The sequence below is a fragment of the Falco cherrug genome, chromosome 12 (genome assembly GCF_023634085.1).
Source record: "Falco cherrug isolate bFalChe1 chromosome 12, bFalChe1.pri, whole genome shotgun sequence".
Taxonomy (NCBI): domain Eukaryota; kingdom Metazoa; phylum Chordata; class Aves; order Falconiformes; family Falconidae; genus Falco; species Falco cherrug.
The window spans coordinates 19013431-19033068 of NC_073708.1; the positions used below are offsets into that span (position 1 = coordinate 19013431).

The 19638-nt window shown below is 43.0% G+C and overlaps 1 protein-coding gene across 2 annotated transcripts in view; it reads left to right on the forward strand.

Annotated features, from left to right (window-relative positions):
* Nucleotides 1-19638, forward strand: part of DDAH1 (dimethylarginine dimethylaminohydrolase 1) — a 64587-nt gene that overhangs the window by 41638 nt on the left and 3311 nt on the right. Inside the window, exons 3-6 of one of the 2 annotated variants that reach the window (XM_055725005.1) lie at nucleotides 1047-1120; nucleotides 1706-1825; nucleotides 14214-14357; nucleotides 14780-14943. In XM_055725005.1, coding sequence (XP_055580980.1) covers nucleotides 1047-1120; nucleotides 1706-1825; nucleotides 14214-14357; nucleotides 14780-14896 — 455 coding nt within the window. In that variant the 3' untranslated portion in view covers nucleotides 14897-14943. Of the gene's footprint in view, nucleotides 1-1046; nucleotides 1121-1705; nucleotides 1826-14213; nucleotides 14358-14779; nucleotides 19406-19638 lie in introns of those variants that run through there. The other variant, XM_055725004.1, reaches the window with a different exon arrangement.

Genomic DNA, 19638 nt, shown 5'->3' on the forward strand with positions numbered 1-19638 from the left:
TGAGAGATGAATTTTCAATGCAGCCCTCAATGTCCCACCTAATGCCTTGAATAAATGAAGTAGCAGTACATGTAGTACAAAGAGTCGCACTGTGCATGCAAATTTTATTTTAGCTTGTAAAGTGCTAGTAAGAAAAAAGCTTTCAGTAGTCAATTGCCTGCAGTTGTTTCATTTTTCTTATTACAAGCGGCTACATTCACCAGACTGATTTTCAGGACTTGTAAAAGATTGATGCAGACGATTGTCACTAGTTCAATAAATCAAATGTAAAAAATGCATATTGAGTTTATGGAGAAAGTGGTGGTGTTGCGTGCCAGATGTCATGGGCTAGACAACTTATATGCATGGTTGACCTCAAAGATGAAGATACTGACTGTGTTTTTTGTGTCATTCAAACTATTAGGCATTTTCTCGCATCGGCTGCGCACACGCTTGCACCCTGCCTGTGCTGAATGAGCCTGGTTGTTTTGATCAGCATCACAGTAGACTGACCGCTTGCCTTAGTTCACCAAGGGGAAAGAAGAGCCTCAAAAGAGGCAGATGGGGAAGGGAGGCCTTTCTAAGGTGGTGCAGATCCAGCACTGATTTTCTCTGGAGCTGGCAGATGCTGGTGGCTGCAGAGCTGCCTTTGAGACCAGAGGAAATCTCAGAGGGAGAGGGAAATGGTCAATCAGTGCTGTACTAATCCAGCCCAGCTGTTCTCTTTCCTGACTCAATGACCATTGCAGAGCTTTAGAAGAGGAAGCTGTTTATGCTTCTGGTGAATTGTGTCTTCTGGAAAAAGATAATTGCTTTAAATTATCAGCTCACAATTGCAGGTTGCGTTCTTCTATGCTGAATTTTCAGTTTTGCTACTCAACTTGAGAAAAGGAAGAAAATTATATCTGAAAAATTACTTCAGAATGTCTCTAAAGCTGGCCTGTTTTTAAAATGTGTATGTTCTGATGAAGGAGCTGAGGCAGGCTTAAAAAAAAACAAAAACCAAAAAAAACCAAACCCAAAACAAAAGCTGTAATAGTTTTGCCCTTAATATTTTTTCATTCCAGGCAGAGAATTCTTTGTGGGTCTTTCCAGGCGGACAAATCAACGTGGTGCAGAAATTCTGGCTGACACATTTAAGGTTTGTAGATTCATCATGCCATAGGAAATACAAGCTATCATCCACTGAACCAATTTAGAAATTATACCGGCCGAGACATTTGTCATACTCAGGTGCTTTATTTAGGACTTACTTTTTTTTTTAAAAGTGCAAGTTACAGAAAAGGTTCGAGCATCCTGTAAATTGCCAGATGCTGAAGTTGGCTTTGAAATGTGTTATTGCTTCGTTAAAGTAACTTGGATGGTAGGAGGCTGTTATTATTTGAGAGCATATCAACACTCACTTTCTTAATGTTCTCATGTGTCAGCAGCTGGTCCCTGTAGAGGTTTTATGTACGTACTGTTTAATTACGCTTTTTAATGTATTTCTTTACAGTTGCAACAATAGTAATATTTGAAACATGTTCTGGATTTTACTCCAGTGCACCAGACAAGACAAGCTGGTCCAGAGGGGTATGTCACACTGAAACAGTTGACACCGTGCCCTCGGATATGTTGCTATTGTTAATTTGCAGAGAGTAAATTTAATTACGGAATGTCTCAATATAGTTATGGAACTAGGACAAATTAAAAATATTCATAGCAACCATTCTTCACTCCCATACAGGATTATGCTGTCTCCACAGTCCCTGTTCATGATTCTTTGCATCTGAAGAGCTTTTGCAGCATGGCTGGACCAAACTTGATTGCTATCGGATCAAGTGAAGCTGCACAGAAAGCCCTGAAGGTAAAGCGCATAGGAAATTTTTCTAAACAACAAATTTGGGCTATTTGTTTTTAATATCTGCTCAAGGATGCTGGAATTTTAATAGATATATAGATCAATGAAAGAAGAAATCAGTACATCTCAGGGTCTCCTGTATGTGGAAACCATAAAGAACTTTTATATCAGGCAAGAGAACTGTGACATTAACTTAGCTTTAGCTATCTTCGGGAAATAAATGGATTATACAGGTTATTACTTACAGCTTTGTTGACTAAAAAGGTGATAGTAAGGAGGAAGGAGCTATCATCAGAGTGCTGGAGATACTTCAGATGTTGCCATGAGGAAACAGGGCTTTTAAAATTGCCAGAGGGGCAGTAAAAGTTTTATCATGAGGAAGAGGGCGGTCTGATCCCTGTTGCAAAGAGGACCTGTGTATGCATTTTACAGTGTAGGCTCTTGGGATAAAATCGATAAGTCACTCCAGCCGCAGGGATCAGAGCCCAGGACTCTCCATCCTTCCTTCCTCCATCACCTGGCTGCAAAGTCAGGTTCTTTCCTGGTCATGCTTTTTCCTCTGGTCCCGTGAGGGTCTGTCATAACAGCGTGGCTTCGACAGGAAGAAGGCAGAGTAGCCTCACCGCAGCCTGGCCAATTATTTCAATGTCTAAACGTTTTCCTTTGAAGTGGAATGTGTGAATTTGAACCCTCAGGCTAAGAAGCCTTGTGAATCTGGATCTTTCTTTGCTGGCAGACTTGCAAACTGGTAATCTGTTGTGTAGCAGGTCAGTCCTCAATGGGAAATGTTTATTGCTGCCGTGGTTTGCACTGGGCTCAGTAGCTTTCCTGCCTGTTGGGTGTGTTCAGAGCAAATCTACCAAATTAAGCTTTTTCAGAATGGGAGCACAGCAATACCTGAGGCCATGAATCTCATTATGCATATAGGCAAGGAGATGCTCACCCTAGAGATCAACATCTCTGCTCCTGCAGGGTAGTGCAGCTGCAGGCACTGATGCTTTGCAGCAGAAACTTTGGCTGGGGCACCAAGACAGCAAAGAGCAACTGAGACTTTACATGAAGTGAAGCTTGAGCAAGTTTGTCCCTCTTGATAAATTAGGACCTGCCATCCTGCACACTTTGGTTTGAGATGCAGGTAAGCCAGAGCATGTCTGAAAGCATTACAGCTAAGTGTCTTAAGCATTTTTATCAAGACTTACCTGCAAAGGTTAAACCAAAACTTAACTTTTCAGTGATGGCGGCAAGTCCTAAATTTTCAGCTTACAATTATCCTCATTCTTTTGCCGATAAATAAGAACCGAAGTGCAGGCTTTGCTCTTCAGCTTTGCAGAAGCCTCCTTGATGCAACGTGATCACTAATGCATGGAGGAAGCCAGCTGTGTGTCCCTTCCAATAAATGAGGAGTGGTGGAAGTAGTTGTGCTGTACTAGTGGAAAGCTCTCTGAAATCCACTCAGTTTATGCAACCTGACTTGTATCTCTAAAACTTGAATTATTTTTTAAGAACAGCACTACTATCGGTGCCTAAGGCTACTCATCTGAATCTGTGCCAGGCACAACATTTACAACAGAAATAGTATGTAACTCAGAAATCATCGTCCCCAGCCCCCAAAGAGCTTAGGAGCCCGTCCTGCATGTCTTGTACACCTCCTTGATTTCAGTAAGCTAGTGGTATTTACTACTTTTAAACATCCTTAAATATTTGCAAGATGGAGGCCTGAGAGACTTCTTGTCCTTACCGCCATGCTGCGGTACTACACTGCACATTAGCTTTTCAGATCTTACCTATTTTCCTCCTGAGCAATTTCCCAGCAGCATTGTTTTTGCCTTCAGAGCTCAGTGGAGACTTGTTGGTTTGGTTTTTTTCTTTTTTATCCTGTGACAGTCCATGATTTAAAATGTCTCAGTCTTCAGATACAATAAAACCAACATTTCAAATCTCAGAATCTCCCGGGCTGGACATGGAGGCCAGGAAAATGCAGTCCTGGCTGGCGCAGGCTTGCAGCCTGGCAGCAGTTAAGGGGATAGCACAGCAGCCCGATTGCTCCACCTGAGCTTTAGGGAGCTCTTAAACAAGAGGACAGTTCCTCAACTTCCCACATCGTTCGAAGTGGCTTTAAGTTTGCTCATTCGTTTGAACTAGCTGTCAAAGTCACTCTCATTAAAAATCACTACGTGAAGCTCTGGGAGCACATTCCCAGTTTATCACCCATGTGTTCTCCCCTGAGAAACTTAGGACAAATGCTTTTGCTTGTAAAGACAAGCCTGATGTTCCTGATGCTGTGAGATTGATTTAGTCTGGGATGGAAGGTGCCCTGCATCTTTCCCTGTGAAATATGCACTACCCAAACATTCAGGCTCAAATTTGAAATGCATCATGAGCAGCAGCCTGATGAAGTTTGCAGATATTCAAACAGCCCTACACTTGTACAGAGTGTTTATAAACATGAGCAAAATTAAAGTACAATACTGGTTGCTCAGAGCTGCAATTTGAACTTGAGCCAGGACTAATCTGAGAATTCATCAGTTTGATTAAGGCCTTTTGCACAGCTCTGCTAATCGTGTTGCAGTGCTTCAATTTAGCTATTGTAGCCAAAAGTATTTTTTGCATAAGCCGATTCAATGTTGCTGGTAACTAGCCGTCAAGTAAATACCAGCATTAATCAAGGTACAGTAAAAAGCAGATACATTTTTAGAAAAAGATAATCCAGCAGTCTTTAACAGTTGGTGGATATCTTCTACAGAGGATGTCAGCTGTCAGTGTTCAGTGTGTTTCTCTTCATCTGACATCTAGCAGTGTGTTTACACGTGTGTGATGGTCCTTTTTGCTCACACCCTGCCAGCTGCGGTTAGGGACTGTGGCCCGGAGCAGTGGGTTTGTGCTATAGCAGGTGCCTTCTCATGCTCGTAGTGAGCTGACAGGTTACATCAGGCAACCACATAGCAGTGAGAGCAACATATGAAGTTACCCAGAGTGTTTCTTGCTCAATGTATTGGATCCAACTCCACTGCCATCCTGGGGAACATGTAGCTGTTCCTCCAGGAGTCTAAATCTTCAGAGAAATTATTGGAAAACAAATAGATAAAGCGTCCATCTTGGAAATTACGGAGTGGGCAGTGCTGCTTATCACTGGCTTCCTCTGACATGTGAATTCTTGCTTTTTGACCTCTGTGATTTCCTCGTATTTGTTCACTTGCCTCTGAAGAAAAACATTTCAGTTGGTAATCAGCTTCTTGCTGTCTTGTGGAGATGCAGTTGCGAGAAGATCTCTGAGGCACTGATACTCAGAATTAAAAGCTGCTCCCTGGATTTCACCAGATCAGCTGAGCTATAGCAGTGCTGTTAACTGTTCCTTTCGTTCCCCATCGCAGTCTGTGTGGCAGTACGGTCCCCTGAGCTTCTACTGAGTCATATGGCTGGCACAGCCCAGCATGCCACGCCTTCATTGTGATAGCTTGTTATTTCAAACCTCTTCTTTGTTGATGCCATTTTCCATGTCTGGAAATGCGATCATACAAGCAAGATGATCAATCTGTCTTTCACCACCTCTGGAAGTTGAGTCATTTTCATTTTGTAGCATGTCTTGTTAGGCAACAAGTGAACTGCTATGTCATACTATGCTAACATGTTATATTTGAAATAGGATTTATCTTCCTACTAATACTCTTGTTTGAAAGAGAATTTTTTCTTGATTGTTCTTACTAGTGCAACTCGTGTATCCTTAAAATACTTAAAAAATAGAAAAAGAAATTGCATCTGATGCTCATGTATAGCAGAGTGCAATTGATTGAGTTGAGTGCGGTGTGTGTAATGCAAAGCACTGCAAGTGAGCTAGGAAATGAGCACACAGAGTTTAGGATTATAGAGCACATGCTAGAAGCAGATAATAAATCAGAAGTGACATTTTAACCGTGAAATCCTCTTCAGGCTCTGGCAAGTATAGAATATTTATTTGGGCTGCAGCTGAAAAGTGGTACTCGAGGAAACGGTGAGAGAGACAAATTAACTGCAGAAAGCACCAGGGCCTGTAGTGGCTATCACGTCTGAAATTTTAACTTTCCTCCACTGTTTTCAGCACGCATTTAATTCCTTCTTGTAGTTAAACCTGTTCATAATTCCTTAGGTGTAATTCCATGGTTGAACATTGGCTGTGGCTGTTGAGCCTTCAAAGCCTGGGGGTTTTTTTCTGTTACCTCAGTGAGGCCAGGATTTCCTCCAAACGTGTCACCTTTGGGCTCTGATCCTGCATGGCTGCAGTCGCTGACCTTTACTCTGTGTGTGAACGAGGATGAATTTGGGCTGTGCTGGTGCCGGCGCAGGGAGGTGACAGGGCAGTGCTGCAGGCAAACACTCTGCGCTGCTTTTTCCATGAGGGACACAGCCCTGGGGTCTTGCTGGGTCAGCAGGAGAGCAGGTACTGGCCCGGGATGTAATCCAGGTCAGGTTCCAGAACCAAAGGCAAACACTAGGCAACATGACAATGGGAACCATGATACAGCATCTGTTACACACGCCTTTCTGCACTGTCTCCCTCTATACTAAATCCTGAAACGCCGCATTTCTGTCCTTCGGCTGTTTGTGTTGGTTGGTACAGAGGACAGATCCCCGCTGCTTCCTGTGATGAGTGAAGACTTGGACAGCAGCAGATGGTGGACACAGTCCTTGGTTTAAGCAGCTTTGTCTATGGTCAAAGCATTCTCTGTCAGCCCATGGGTAACTTGCTAGCAATCCCAAAGGGTCTGAGGGTTACACGTGTTCCCAGCTTTGGCAAGCTCAACTATTCCCTTGCGAGCAGTACATTTTGTATTTGTAGCAAGTGCCTGCTAATGAAGTTGTTCTCTCACCTGTTGGGAAATGAGGTTGTCCTTTGGGTAGACTCTTGATATTGGGCACTCTCCAAAGGACTAGCCCCAGGGTCTCCCCATGGAACTGGTAGAGAAAGCCTTGGTGTGAACCTGCTGATGGATCTCGGAAGGGAGTAGAGGACCTGGAAGGAAGGTAGGAAATCCGGCATAGTACCTAGGGGTGAGGGCTGCAATGTGGAGAGCACTCATCCCACCATATGGCCTGAGCTTAATCTCTGTGGCCAGCTGTGTCTGGGGTGTTCCTTCTGAGATCAGGGATAATGGAGTTGCATGTGATGCGTCTGGGTTTTCAGTTGGTCATTTCAGAGAACGGATGCTAATTACAGAGGCAGCGTGTTCATGGCACATGTCAGGGCTGAGTGGCTTTGCCAGATGGGGTGCGAGGCAGAGCAGGTAATGTTCATGCCCCCTGGACAGACCTGCCCCAGCAGGATGTGGAGCAGTGGTGACATCTGCACTTCTGAGCTTGTTCTTAGCATCGCAGGCTCTGACCTCATTAGTCGATGCTATTTCATTATGGTCAGGAGTGTAACAGAATATATACAGTAGCGCAATACCATGACTTCAGCAAATACTTTTTTCTTTCCCCCTCTGCTTTCAGTAAAAGGTTGGACATGATTGCTCTGCCTTGTTCTTGACACTCCAGTATCTTCTATTGGGAGTGGAGCTGCTCATTCATTCCCTGAATTATTTCCTGAAGGATGCTATTGCAAACACAGCTGTTTTGACAGAGGTCAAGGGAGGCTTATTGAAACTACATCATAAGGATAAAACAGAAAGGAGTCTCTTTTGGGCAGTTAGGCCCTTGGTATCCAAAGCGGTGGATATGATCAGAGCAGTGCTTTTAAAGACTTGGGCGCAAGGAGTTGTTCTAGCATTAGCATTTTCCCCTGTCCCTGTGATTCAATGCCCTTTGTTCTTATTCCATCTTGTATAACTGAAGTCTCTGCAGCGTGCCAGCTTTAAAAAGCTGGGTACTGTTTCCTGCATTAGAGCAGGGTTGTAGTGCCTGCACAAAGCTGAGGGCTTCCCAGCTCTGCCACAGAAGTGCCTTCAGAACAGGCATCTAAGGGAAAACTTCATGTATCTGGTGTTCTTAGAAAGCAGTCCCTACCCTTGTGCTGCATGGAAAGGCTCAGCTAAATCTGCTCTTCCTATTGTCTGTAGTGTCTGTCTTTTCTAGTAATGCACAAGTTTGCATGAAATCATTATCTCCTCTTCCTTAAGAATTAATCATTTGTGCCTCTGCTTATTCCCCACATGAAGTCATAAGCCTCTGTTTACGATATCACAATGGGTTGCTGTGGAAATGATTATTAATATTAATAACCCAGAGGATGACATCAGGTAGGGAATTAGCAGAAAGGTGCAGATGAATGCTGACTTTTCTGTAATGCAGCAACAAAGAAAGGTTAGTAAAATCCATAGTGAAATTGCCCCTAAAAATAAAAATTTAAAAAATGAGGCTTTGCTGCTGTTAGCCTTATAGATAGGAAAATCAGTCAATTTATAAAATTCTGTGTACTTTTCTTTAGCTTCTTCTGATTTTCCATTACTTTATGAATTAGGAGTGTACAGCATCTCAGAAGACACAGAACTTCACTGATTACTGGATGACGTACTACTACAAAAAGGCAACCAGTTGTGTTTCTCTTTAATTAAAAGTTAGATGTTATAATAAACCTCCTGTGCTTAACAGAGTGTCAGTGCTGTTAAATTTGCATATATGCAGAAGAATCTAGTCTTTTGGAAGATACAGACTCAAAAGTATGTGTTTATAGAACAGAGACTGGTCTATTAGTCTATTTTATTACATTTATTTAAAGGACGAGGAGAATATCCCTTGCCATACAGACTTGTCATCACCAGTAAACCTTCAGCCACAGGAGCTGGGTCAGAGCTGACTGAGACGATGTCATTTGACTTGCGTAAATGGGGACTCATGTTTCTAATTCCTTTGCTGCTTTTTTTCCTTGACTATTCTCTCTCTGGGTTCCTGTTCCAAAAGACAGGATGTTTGTCCTCTCTCCTTCTTGACTGAAAGCAACAACACGCATAAGCCACTTCCTTTTCCCCTTCTCAGGTTGCGATTTCCCATTGCAGCAGTCCTTGTGCAGAGCTGGCAGGCAGGTGACAGACAGCATGGCCATGACACGAGGTGGTGCAGAGCAGCACAGGTGCGCACGTGAAGGGTACATGGTTCCCATCACATCTGTGGTGATGCAAAAAATTCCTGCGCCAGGAAAAGCCGAGGAACAGGGTGGGAGAGGTTGCTTAAAGAACTCTGCCTTCTGGAAAAGATGACTGCGAGGGTGCAGCAGGGAGGAAAAGCCCGAAGCCCAGCTGCTAAGAGTGTGGGTGGTAGGTGGAAATTAAAGTAACATTCTAGCTGTATACGGGCTAAGAAATTTGGCATATTGACCATGCAGACTGGGGCATTGCTGTTTCAAATAGATCTCAAATGCAGCTTGCATCCATCGAGATCATTTCGCTGTGATTTATGCTGCCCAGAGTGGCTGTCTTGTCCCCGGCGTACTGAGTCTGCCCCGCTGTTGTCTCTCCTGTTTGTCTGTATTTCAGGGGTCAGGTCACGCTCCTGATGGATCTTGACATTCAGATCAAAAAAAAGCAAGATAGCTGGCTTTTCCAGCTCTGTTTTCCTGTCCCCTCTGATCAGCCTGGCTAGCTGTTTGTGGGCACTGTTGGCACTGTTGCATTTCAAGTAAACTCTGAGAAGCTGTTGAGTAGCGTGGTTTGCACGGCAGGCTGAGTCCCTGTAACCCAGACGCGTGGCACCGTGGCATAGCTCGCCAGCCCCACTTTGTTCTGCACTTGTTGCGTTGAACCCTAAGGCTGCTGCTTTCTCTCTCCAGTGCCGACTGTTTCTCCAAATATGAAGAAGCAAGGAAGGAACTTAATAGAGACAGGGCAATAAAGCAGTGAATGAGATGTTGGCTGTTGTGTGCACTTTGCGTGCACAATCCCTTCATTCCAAAAAAGGTAGAGTCAAGCTGAAAAGACTTTAAAAAGTGCAGTAAGGATGGACAGATACCTGGAATAGCTTGCCTAAGAGGTAAACTCAGCAAAATACAATTGTAACCTGAGAAAGAGACAATAAAGGTGGGATCACAGGTGCCTATAAAATCAGGAATGATGTGGAAAAGGCAACCGGGGATCAATTGTTTGCAGTCTCTTCTGGTGCAAGGATCAGGGAAGCTCTAAAGGCAAATGGCAAGTTCAGAAAAGATAGGAAAAGCAATGCTTCCTCACACAGTTTCTGTCTGAACTCTGAAGCTACCTTGCTACAGCTTCAAAAGTAAACTGGGCAGACTCCTCGGGCAGTGCTGTAGCTGGTATTGCTCTGTGTGACAGCTGATAAGTTGAGGTTCCGAGGAACCACACACCAAATCTCGATAGCCTGTAGTGCCTGTCTTAGGATCCAGAAGTGGGATATCGTCACCTCTCACATGGGGCTGGAAACCCCCATCACACAGCACTAAAAAAGCAGCTCTTCCAGGTTCTGCAAGCATTGAAAATTGGCAGGTTTGGTAATCGGCAATATTTTCCAGGTAGCATGCAACAATTTATCTTTCTCGGTCCTCCCTCCATATGGAAATGTACTGGGCAGGTACCTGTCCTCATCTTTTGCCTTAAGTGTATAAGGGCATAAGCTTGACATTCCTGGACAAGTGGTCCTTCCTTCAAGCAGAAGAGAAACGTGCTGTCCTTCCAAACTCTCGGCCAGCCTGGTGGGATGTGGCTGCATATTGCTGAGGTATTCTTCTCATCGGTGTTAGTTGCCCTGCCACACAGCAATACTTAATTTTCATCATCGTAGGAAAAAATCTTGATGTAGTTTAATCCTCTCTCACAACTTTAGATCTCTTGGATTAAAATATTCCAATTTGCTCTGTACCCCAGGTCAAACATTACTTAAGCATCAGTGTAAAACAGGCCAAACTTTTAACATGCTTGTAAAGAAGGGAGATAAATGGGATGGAAAAAATACCTTAAATAGTTTTAAGTGAATGTTTTTCTTTTAAGAATACTGTGACTTGAAGGATTTAGGAAAGGATGGCTGAAATCTGGTGGGGGAATGATCCCATGTGTGTAGGGTTAGGTGCATTTTCTTGGGCTTAAGTTTGGTATTTCTTTGAGATGTTGGGGGTCGGGGGTGCAGGGGCTCATCAAAACCAAAATCAGACCTTGAATATCTGCGCTTCTTGCTTCTCCATCAACATGACACAGGCATCTTTAAGTGCAGCGTTCATTGCCGTGTTAGCAAGAGGAGCATTCGCTGTATGTTTGGTTTTGCTTGTGTTGGAGATAGAAGGGCATGTTGCAGGTGTGGTGGGTTTGGTCGCTGTCTGCCCCACAGGAGTCTGGATGCGAGTGGGTCCCAGATGGCAGCGTGGCTCAGACTGGGGCCTTCTGCATGGAGGGGGAAAATTTGTAACTAGGCTTGGCCTGTTTTAAAAGTGCATGTGGTCATCTTAACTCTGTCAGTGATAATAGGCCCTAAATGCGTATGCATTTTTCCTTCATGCATAATGCTGCTTCATATTTAGGATTATTTAGCTTATCCATTACCTCAGTTGTCTGAGGACACACTGTAAAAAAAGTATAGAAAAGGCATTTTAGGCTATGTGAATGACTTCAACATAAGGAAAGCATGACTAAGGGCTGAGAGAATGCGCTATGAAAATTACCCTCTTCAGGCTGAAGAAAATTCCCAGAAAAACTAAGCATGTGGGAAATGCCTGGCTCTTAACGTAGCTGGTCATACAATGTTTGTGGGCAGAAAGCCAGCCCCTCCGCAGATACATTGTGTGAGCCCCATAGTCTTTGTAAACTTGTGATTTCCAAAAAAAAAAAAAAAAAAATGGTTTTGGGGTGTATCTGGTGGAAAATACAATCAAAAGACCTTGCTTTTTATCTCCTTCTTTGCCCTGGAGTCCCATCTGGCCAGGCACATGTGCTGAATGACTTTACATAATAGAAATATAGAAAAACCCACAGGTCTTTAAAATAACCTGATTGCATCGTGTGGTGCATTGCTGCTGCATCCAGAGCCTCCCTGTGGGGCAGGTCGGGGCTGGTACTGCCTAGGCACTCTCTGAAGAAAGTAGTTTTTGAAACTGTACTTCAACACGCAGGCATAGTTGTAACAGCAATGAAAGCTTGCAAATACGATTTCCTTCTTATTTTAAGAGCTGAGGAAGAGAGTGAAACCTCCAGTTACTAATAAATGCTGTCTTGTGGTGGTGTTCAAGCTCTCTGAGATCCTGTTCCCACTGGTGCAGCTGTGTACTCAAAACTCCCATGCTGCTTCATCTCACTTCTCCCCTTTTTTCCCATTTGTTTCTGAATTAGTTCAGCCATCACTTCTGTGCTTTTTAATCTTGAAAACAATCCTCCTAATGTGCCCTTGCCATCATCTCCCAGGCTCCCCGAAGCTGGCTCCTGAGGCACAGCCGGAGCCCTGCCGCTTGTTCTTCATTTTTGCTTGTGGCTGCTGTTCTCGCTTCACCATTTTGCAGAGGCAAATGAACGGGAGTTACATGTGTACCCTTCTGCTTAAGAGTTCATTTGTAATTTTGTATGGAAGTGTTTCACAGTGATTCACGATATGTTTCTGATGAGGTGTTCCTAAAGAAACCCTACAGTATCGGGATTCTGTTTCCAAGAAGGACTGGAGAAAGCATAACTCTGTGGGAGCTGAGTGAAATTCAGGCATGGTGGCTTTTCCTTTACTGATACGCATGTTTTAGTGCAGATTTAATAAATAGGTTTCCTTATTCGAGACTTAAAAAGATTATGCAGGGAAGAAAAGAGAAGCTGCCGGTAGAGGGACGTGTCTGTTGGCTCTGCTTACCAGGACGAAGTTGCACTGGTGCAGCCGTGTCACCTGCTGCTAGATGTCTGCAGTATCGAGGAAAGCATAATAGAAAATACCTCTTGGCAACATAAGAAACAAAACTAAAAATAGGAAAGCCAACCATGGTAAGCACAGTAACAAAAATACATCCGGTGAAGTAAAGGTGCAAGGATTTTTCCCCAGAAAAATATTAACCTTTTATGGAGGTAAATTTGACCTTGGGAACTCGGGAAAGTTTCATAACTTCTGAAGAAACAAGAAGTGGCAATCTGATAACACTTCTCAAGAATGCATGGCATTCTTTGTTGTGAGTTTCATGTTCTCCGCGGGATGTGGATGACTCAGGCTACAACATAAAAAATGTATCCAGACCTATGAAAGAATTACTTGCTGTAGGTGTGTGCAAGCATGAATTGCTTTGTTGCTTCCAAATATGTTGGAGATCCTCATTGTAGTTCAGTTGTATATAGTATTTTTCTTTATGAATGAGTAGTAGTACAAATGAATGAATTTGCAAATAATTTAACAATCAGCTTTAACTGTGCCTGAAATTAAAGCCTGCTCTCTGCTATGCGATGTAAATCGGTGGGGGTTCCCTGAGAAGGGAATTCAGTTGAAAAAAATGGTTAACAGAATACCTGTTTATTTTTAAGGCAATACTAGTGTGAGTGTTTTGAAACTGAAAATAAGCCTTTTCTTTCTGTTTGCAATGTATGTGGGAACATAGCAGGGCTATGAGAGAGAGAGAGAAAGAAACCAAAACACTTGCGTTTGCTTAGGGTTTTGGAGGGACCAAAGTTTTTGACGTTGAACTTCGTTCACTTCTGTGTTATTCTTGGTCTTTGTCAGAGTGAAGCTGATGTAAAGCTGGAACAGTACAATGGGGAGTCGAGCATCTCGTCTCCAGGCTTTTCCCATCCTTATTAAAAAGTTGAGTCTGATCCAAACCACGGGATCTCATGCTTCTCATGTGCTGAGAGTCTCTGCCTCTGAAATTCCAGCCAGGATCCAAATTTGTGTATGAGCCCTATATTTATAAACCAAACCTCTGAAACCCACTAGCTCTGCTGTTCTGAGGAGGTTATTGTGTTGTCCCCTTGGGAACGAGGATTAGCGCAGACGTGCCTCCTCGCTCCTCGGCACAGGTGCTTAGTGAAAGAGTAACTGCTTGGAAAGCAGAAAGGAGGTTCTTGAAAAGAATTAGGATTGGGCTTATATCCAAGCTGTGAACTGTTCCTGTCCTGTTTGTGTTAATTCAGGCTCATTTTATAAATATTGAATGATGGCTGCTTTTTTTTGAAGGTGCTGAGCACCTATAGTTTCCATCAATGTGAGCAGGAGTTTTTGCATACTCAATGTGCATTCCTTGAGGAAAAGACCCCACGGAGGATGCTTACTGAGTGCTCTGCTTAATCCTGCTGCTTGCAGGAGCCATTTCACAAAGGTTTTCTACTGCTCATTTCAGTTAGGGTTTGTAGATTCTTCCTCGAAGGGCAGAGATGAAAAGAGATCTCCTTACTTGCTGCATAGCAAAATGGCCCTTGGCTGACTTGGCAATCACAGTTAGGTATTTTTTAAAAGCTCTGTTCTCCCATTTGTTTGGGGCTGCTAATGTGTTTGGTCTAAGTAGCTGTGCTTTGTCTCCTGGCAGACCATGCAACAGATGAGCGACCACCGCTACGACAAGCTGACAGTGCCCGACGATGCTGCGGCAAACTGCATCTACTTAAACATTCCCAGCAAAGGCCACGTCCTGCTGCACCGAGCCCCCGAGGAGTACCCAGAGAGTGCAAAGGTGAGAGCTGTGCTGAGGGTGGCAGGGAGACCCCCGGTGTCCCAACCTGGTCGGGAAGTTGGTGGGAATTGAAACCAGGTGCTTTCCAGAATGGGCTGTTGTATTTCCATCATGGAAATATCAGATGGCAAAATACGGGAGGCCTGGGCTCTGTCTTTGTCTCCGCTAATCTAATTACTTTGTCTCTTGTGCCCCTGGTGCTTCTTCTGTGTAAATGGATGTAGCAACCGGTCCCCGTGCTGCAGAATTGACGTGTGTGAATCCCATAGCTGGAAAGCCATGTACACTGTAGTTGTCGGTGTTGATTGCAAACGACGAGATGGCTTAACCCATGCCTGCTCATTCTGTAAATACTTAGAGAAGAGGGGGAAAAGGGAGACATAAAGTGCCATGATTTCTGTTCTGTTTTCATTCCTTAACAGGTATTTGAAAAACTGAAGGACCACATGCTGATCCCTATAGCCAACACGGAACTGGAGAAAGTAGACGGGTCACTCACCTGTTGCTCTGTGCTTATTAACAAAACTGCAGTATTATGAGTTTACAGAGTCCCTCCCTTGTAACTGGCAATAATGTTACATACAAGGTAGACGAATCTGTATCCACACTTTTATTGTTTTTATTGACAATCTACTGTACCACTGTGCTACTAACCCTTGTTTACAAATTTTTTGCTTTGTGTATTTTTATTATGTCCTTGCAGATGGTATTTAAGGTGGGTGTACGGTTTGTTGGGGGGCACATAACTCTGAAGTCTGTTAGTTCCATGGGCTAGCAGAAGACAATTATAATGGCTAACCCCTAACTTTAGTGATTTAACATATCTGTGTGAAAATTTTATGAAAACCAGCTAATTCTCAACATTTCAAGCACCTCTGTTGTCTTTACGCTGTTCCCTTCTCCTGTCTTTTTTTCTCTTGCTTCCTTGCTCTGCATCTTTTTTTCCTTCCTCGGTCCTCTTTATTTTCAGTGATGCAAGGTTTTGGGGTGACTGAAGAAAGCTCAATGGACTCATCAGTTTGGTATCTTGTGTGGTAGGGAAACTTTCTGTACACTAGCTGGAATGGTGGGCAGTGGACTGTGCTCACTGTCTTGGCCGTATCACGTTGCTGCTGCTGGGCAGAGTTGTGGCTGGAATCAGTTTCAGGCACCAGGTAGCAACTTAGGAAAAAGCTTCCTCTGACAGGAGCATTCAAGGGCAGTGTCTGCCTGGGAGACTTGAATGATAGAAAAAGAGAGAGAGTAGTGCAGCCACACAAGAGACATCCTGCAAGTTCAGGTCCCAGATTGCTGCTAATGCCATGACTTTCAATTTGGTGAGAACAGAAGAGGAGTTTTTAAAGAAGTCCAGCTCCCAGGGAGCACCTGGACCACAAAAATGGAAGACTGAAGTGCTTTTGGAGAAGTTAAACCTACAAAAGTAATCTAAAATACAGGGCGAGGGGTTGTGTTAATTCTCTTTGTTTAGTTTCTAAATTTATTTCTCTCTTTCCTTTCTGTTTTCTCCTCTTTTGGAGGCCACTTACTAGCAAAATTCAAAAGAAAAGGGTGATAGGAGTTGAAGGACAGCTATTCCTAGATTAGGCTCATGAATAAGGGAAGCTATTTTTTCCTGAAAGATTGGCATTTGTACTTTATCTGCCTTTGGGGTAGTTTTCCTTGGAACAATAACCATCTTATTTTTTTTTAATTGCATGAATATTTTCTGTGGTATTCAGTTAAAACAAATATAATTTTTGTAGCAAATTCCACAGCATGTTTACCCACTGAGTCATACTTTTTCTCACCACAGTAAAGCGAAGCATACACCATTGTATTCACATGCTTCTTGTTAAATCGTTTGTAAACTAAGGATGGAGAAATTCCCAAACAGAGGCAGTAGTGGGAACTCTCTGGAGACTGACAAATAGTCTGAACATGTTGTCAACTTCCTAGACATCTCCTCCACCTTTCCTGAACCACTTGTGACATGTTGCTAAAGTACAGTAGGAAGCTCAGGCAATGTGGTCTGCAGGAAAGCAAACAATATTAACCAAGCGCACACTTGGATATCCTTTGGAAACTTGCGTGCTTTTTTGTGCAATCATAAGGGAGGAAACATAGGTACTCACATCCGTAGGTACTCCTCAGCATATCTCTCGCTTCGAGTCAGTGGCTGATGAGGAGAAAACCTCCCGGCAGCTACCAGAATGCACCTGATGCTTTGTGGGCACACTGTATGTTGTGATGACATGAGCTATCACAAGGGAGAGAACAATGATGAGCCAATATAATGTATGTGAAAAGAGAGCATGTCCCAAAGGACGTCTGGAGTCAGCCAAACGGAAAGTGCTGGTTTTATGACTCTGTGCTGTCCCAAAGAGCTGTCCTGATGTTTCCCCTCTGTCTCCTCCGTTCCCGTGCATTATCATTTAAGACTGACCCAGGTGATCAGGCTCTGAGGATGTAAACATTGCAGTGGGGAATCTCTTCTTCTACCTTCCCTTGGTGCTTTTTAAATACCTGATAAGGCATCTTGCGTTTTAAAATGACATAATGACTTGACATTAAACAAAGATTTTGTGCCAAAAAGTGACCCTGCAGTATTTAACTATGACCTTCTAGAGGCAAGCTGTGCTGTTAGAAACCTGTGCAGCTATGGGAGCTGTCAGACAAAGCCAGAACAGAATCTTCCCCAACCTGTCCGAGCACCTCCTGGGGCCTGGCCCCCATCCATGTCCTTCAGTCTCTTTTCCCTCCTCTTGCTAGGGAGCCAGAGCATCCAGCGACACTAGGACAGTGTTAGGCTGTGGGATTCCTGTTCAGTTTCTCTCTGAAGTGTTCTGTTGTGGTTCGGTTTTTTCTCTTCCACCCTCTACTCACCTCTCATCTGTGTGTCTCTTCCTCAGACTCTCATTTCTAGTTTATGGCATGACGAGCACTTTTCTAACCCTAAGTGATTTTGCCTTCTGTTGCCTCAGTTCTCTTACTTGAGTCTTCTTTTTCTGTATCCCTCCCTCTTTGCTGTTCACTCCAAAGCACCCCAACCCAGACTGAACTATCCTAAACTCACTCCCTCCCTCAGTAGTTGCCAGGAGGGAGGAGAAACCGAGGGGTCCGCTTTGGCTCAGAGCAACTTCTTTTGAGAGGGAAGGATGACTCCCAACAGGAGCTATAGATCCACAGAGTGACACAGGTGACTCCTCTCCTTTAGAGTTACTCCAGAAAAGAGAAACATTTGTGGTGGACATTGTTGGTATCTTGTGTCTCTGAAAGCCATAGTATAGGTGACAGTGCATTCCCTTGGAGACCCAAGGAGGGGGAATTGGGATCTTGGAGCTGAGAAACATCCGCATTGACAGAGGTTGGTCTTTTGCCTATTACCATTTAGATTTCCTTGGCTTCAAGGCTACATTTTGCTATACAGAAAGAGCAAGGGAGTGGCTGAGGGACCTGAATTCCCTCAGGTGATGATTTCAAGTTGTATTCAAACTGTCTAACTTCAGGCACAGAATTTAGGTGCTCTAAATCACACCTGCTTCCTCTCTGTTGGTCTTGGTAGGTATGACAGCCTCCTAACATAGACACTTCAAATTACATCTTAGCCTGATGCCAAAAGTTACCTAAACTGGTTAGTGGGATTGCCCTCACCTCTCCGCCTTTAGCCTGATTCTTTATTTTGGCATTATAAAGCAAAAACATTAAGAGCACTTCAGTTTGTGCATTCGCAGAGTATGGTACTAAGAACGAAAACCATGCCAAATGCTTCTTGTTCTTGCTGTTTGCTATTTTTGCTGTTGCCCAAACAGAATTCAGGTGGGAGGACATTTCTGCTGTGATACATATGCATCTAATGGGCATCCTGTACATCTTGTCACCAGAACATTTCTCAGATGCCCGATATAAATCATCATCCTTGATTAATATAAATAATAAAATCCCAAACCAAAAAAGGAGATGAGACACTGAACACTAATAGCTCCCCACATAAAACCCTTGATAACAACTGTTGGGCTATATGACACAGCAGGGCAGGGCAGAAGTTCTTGTGGTTAATAGCTCAGCAATGGGGCTTGAATTACTCATCAAAGGTTGTTTGGGTTTGGGGTTTTTTTTTTTCCTTTGAGCAGTTTAGCTCCATTCAAATGAAAGAGCTACAATGGACGTTACAGATCTTTCATGGATGTTACCTTAGCTAAGAGTTTAGGGAGAGCTGTGGTATGTGGGTTTCTTGCTTCACCAGAATGTGAATACAGTGTCTCTCTCTGCAATGAAAATGTGAATGCATGATGTACCTTACAAGATAAACTTGAATTCTTCCATATCTGCATTTTTGTGTTTTCCATGCTAATACACTCCTTTTTGGTCTTAAATAGATGCCACTTTTTGAAGCTATACTCTGATTTTTTTATAAATTTTTTTTTTGTGATTTCCATGTCATAGGCAACATTATGTCCAGTTTTAAAAACAAAAAGTCAGTGCACAGAATGCTGTTTGTTCACAGCAAATTGGGGATGAAATATGGGAAAAAAAAGAACTTTTGATTTCATTCAGCCTCTTATACATTATATCAGTGAAGTCAGAGCCAAATTACTTTGCTAGAAAACATAAGCATTCACATGGAACCATTTGAGGAAAATAACTGTTTCTCTTATTTTTGCTTTTGTCAATAAGGAAGCAGAAAAGATAAGACTGCTTAAAGATTGGTATTTGTTAAGTGATAGTGAACAAAGTATCATTGGATCTCACATGTATTTTCAGAAAAGTTTTAACTGGACCTATGGAGTAACTGTATAGAGTTGCATGTGAATCGTGTTAGTCACTGTTCTACATTGTATCGTTCTGCAGTGCACAAATATGACTACTGAACACAGAAGTGTTACATTTCATTAAACTTAAAATCTTGTTGCAGTATATATAGTTCCACAGTTTTTGTGCCAAAATCATCAATACATTCCATCATCTGTTCTAATAGAGGTTTGCACTTTGATTATTTTTCTTTTGTGGCTCTTGCAGTTTCAATACTATATATCCCCATCACAAAGGAATAAAGTGTCAGTTGTACTGTGCACTGTGTAGTTTTTGCCTCTTGTTTTGAAACTGAAAGCATATGCATTTAATACTGTTTCATGCCATCCTTTTATTTGGAAGCTTGTTACATGCCTAGAAATAAAGCCAATTATAGACACTAGTGCTAAAAGATTGTTAGAAGAAATCTTGACTCCTTGAAAACAAACATGATTTAGGCTCCACATTTAAGAATAATGTGTAGAGAGGGGATATTGCCTGTGTGTTCTAGATA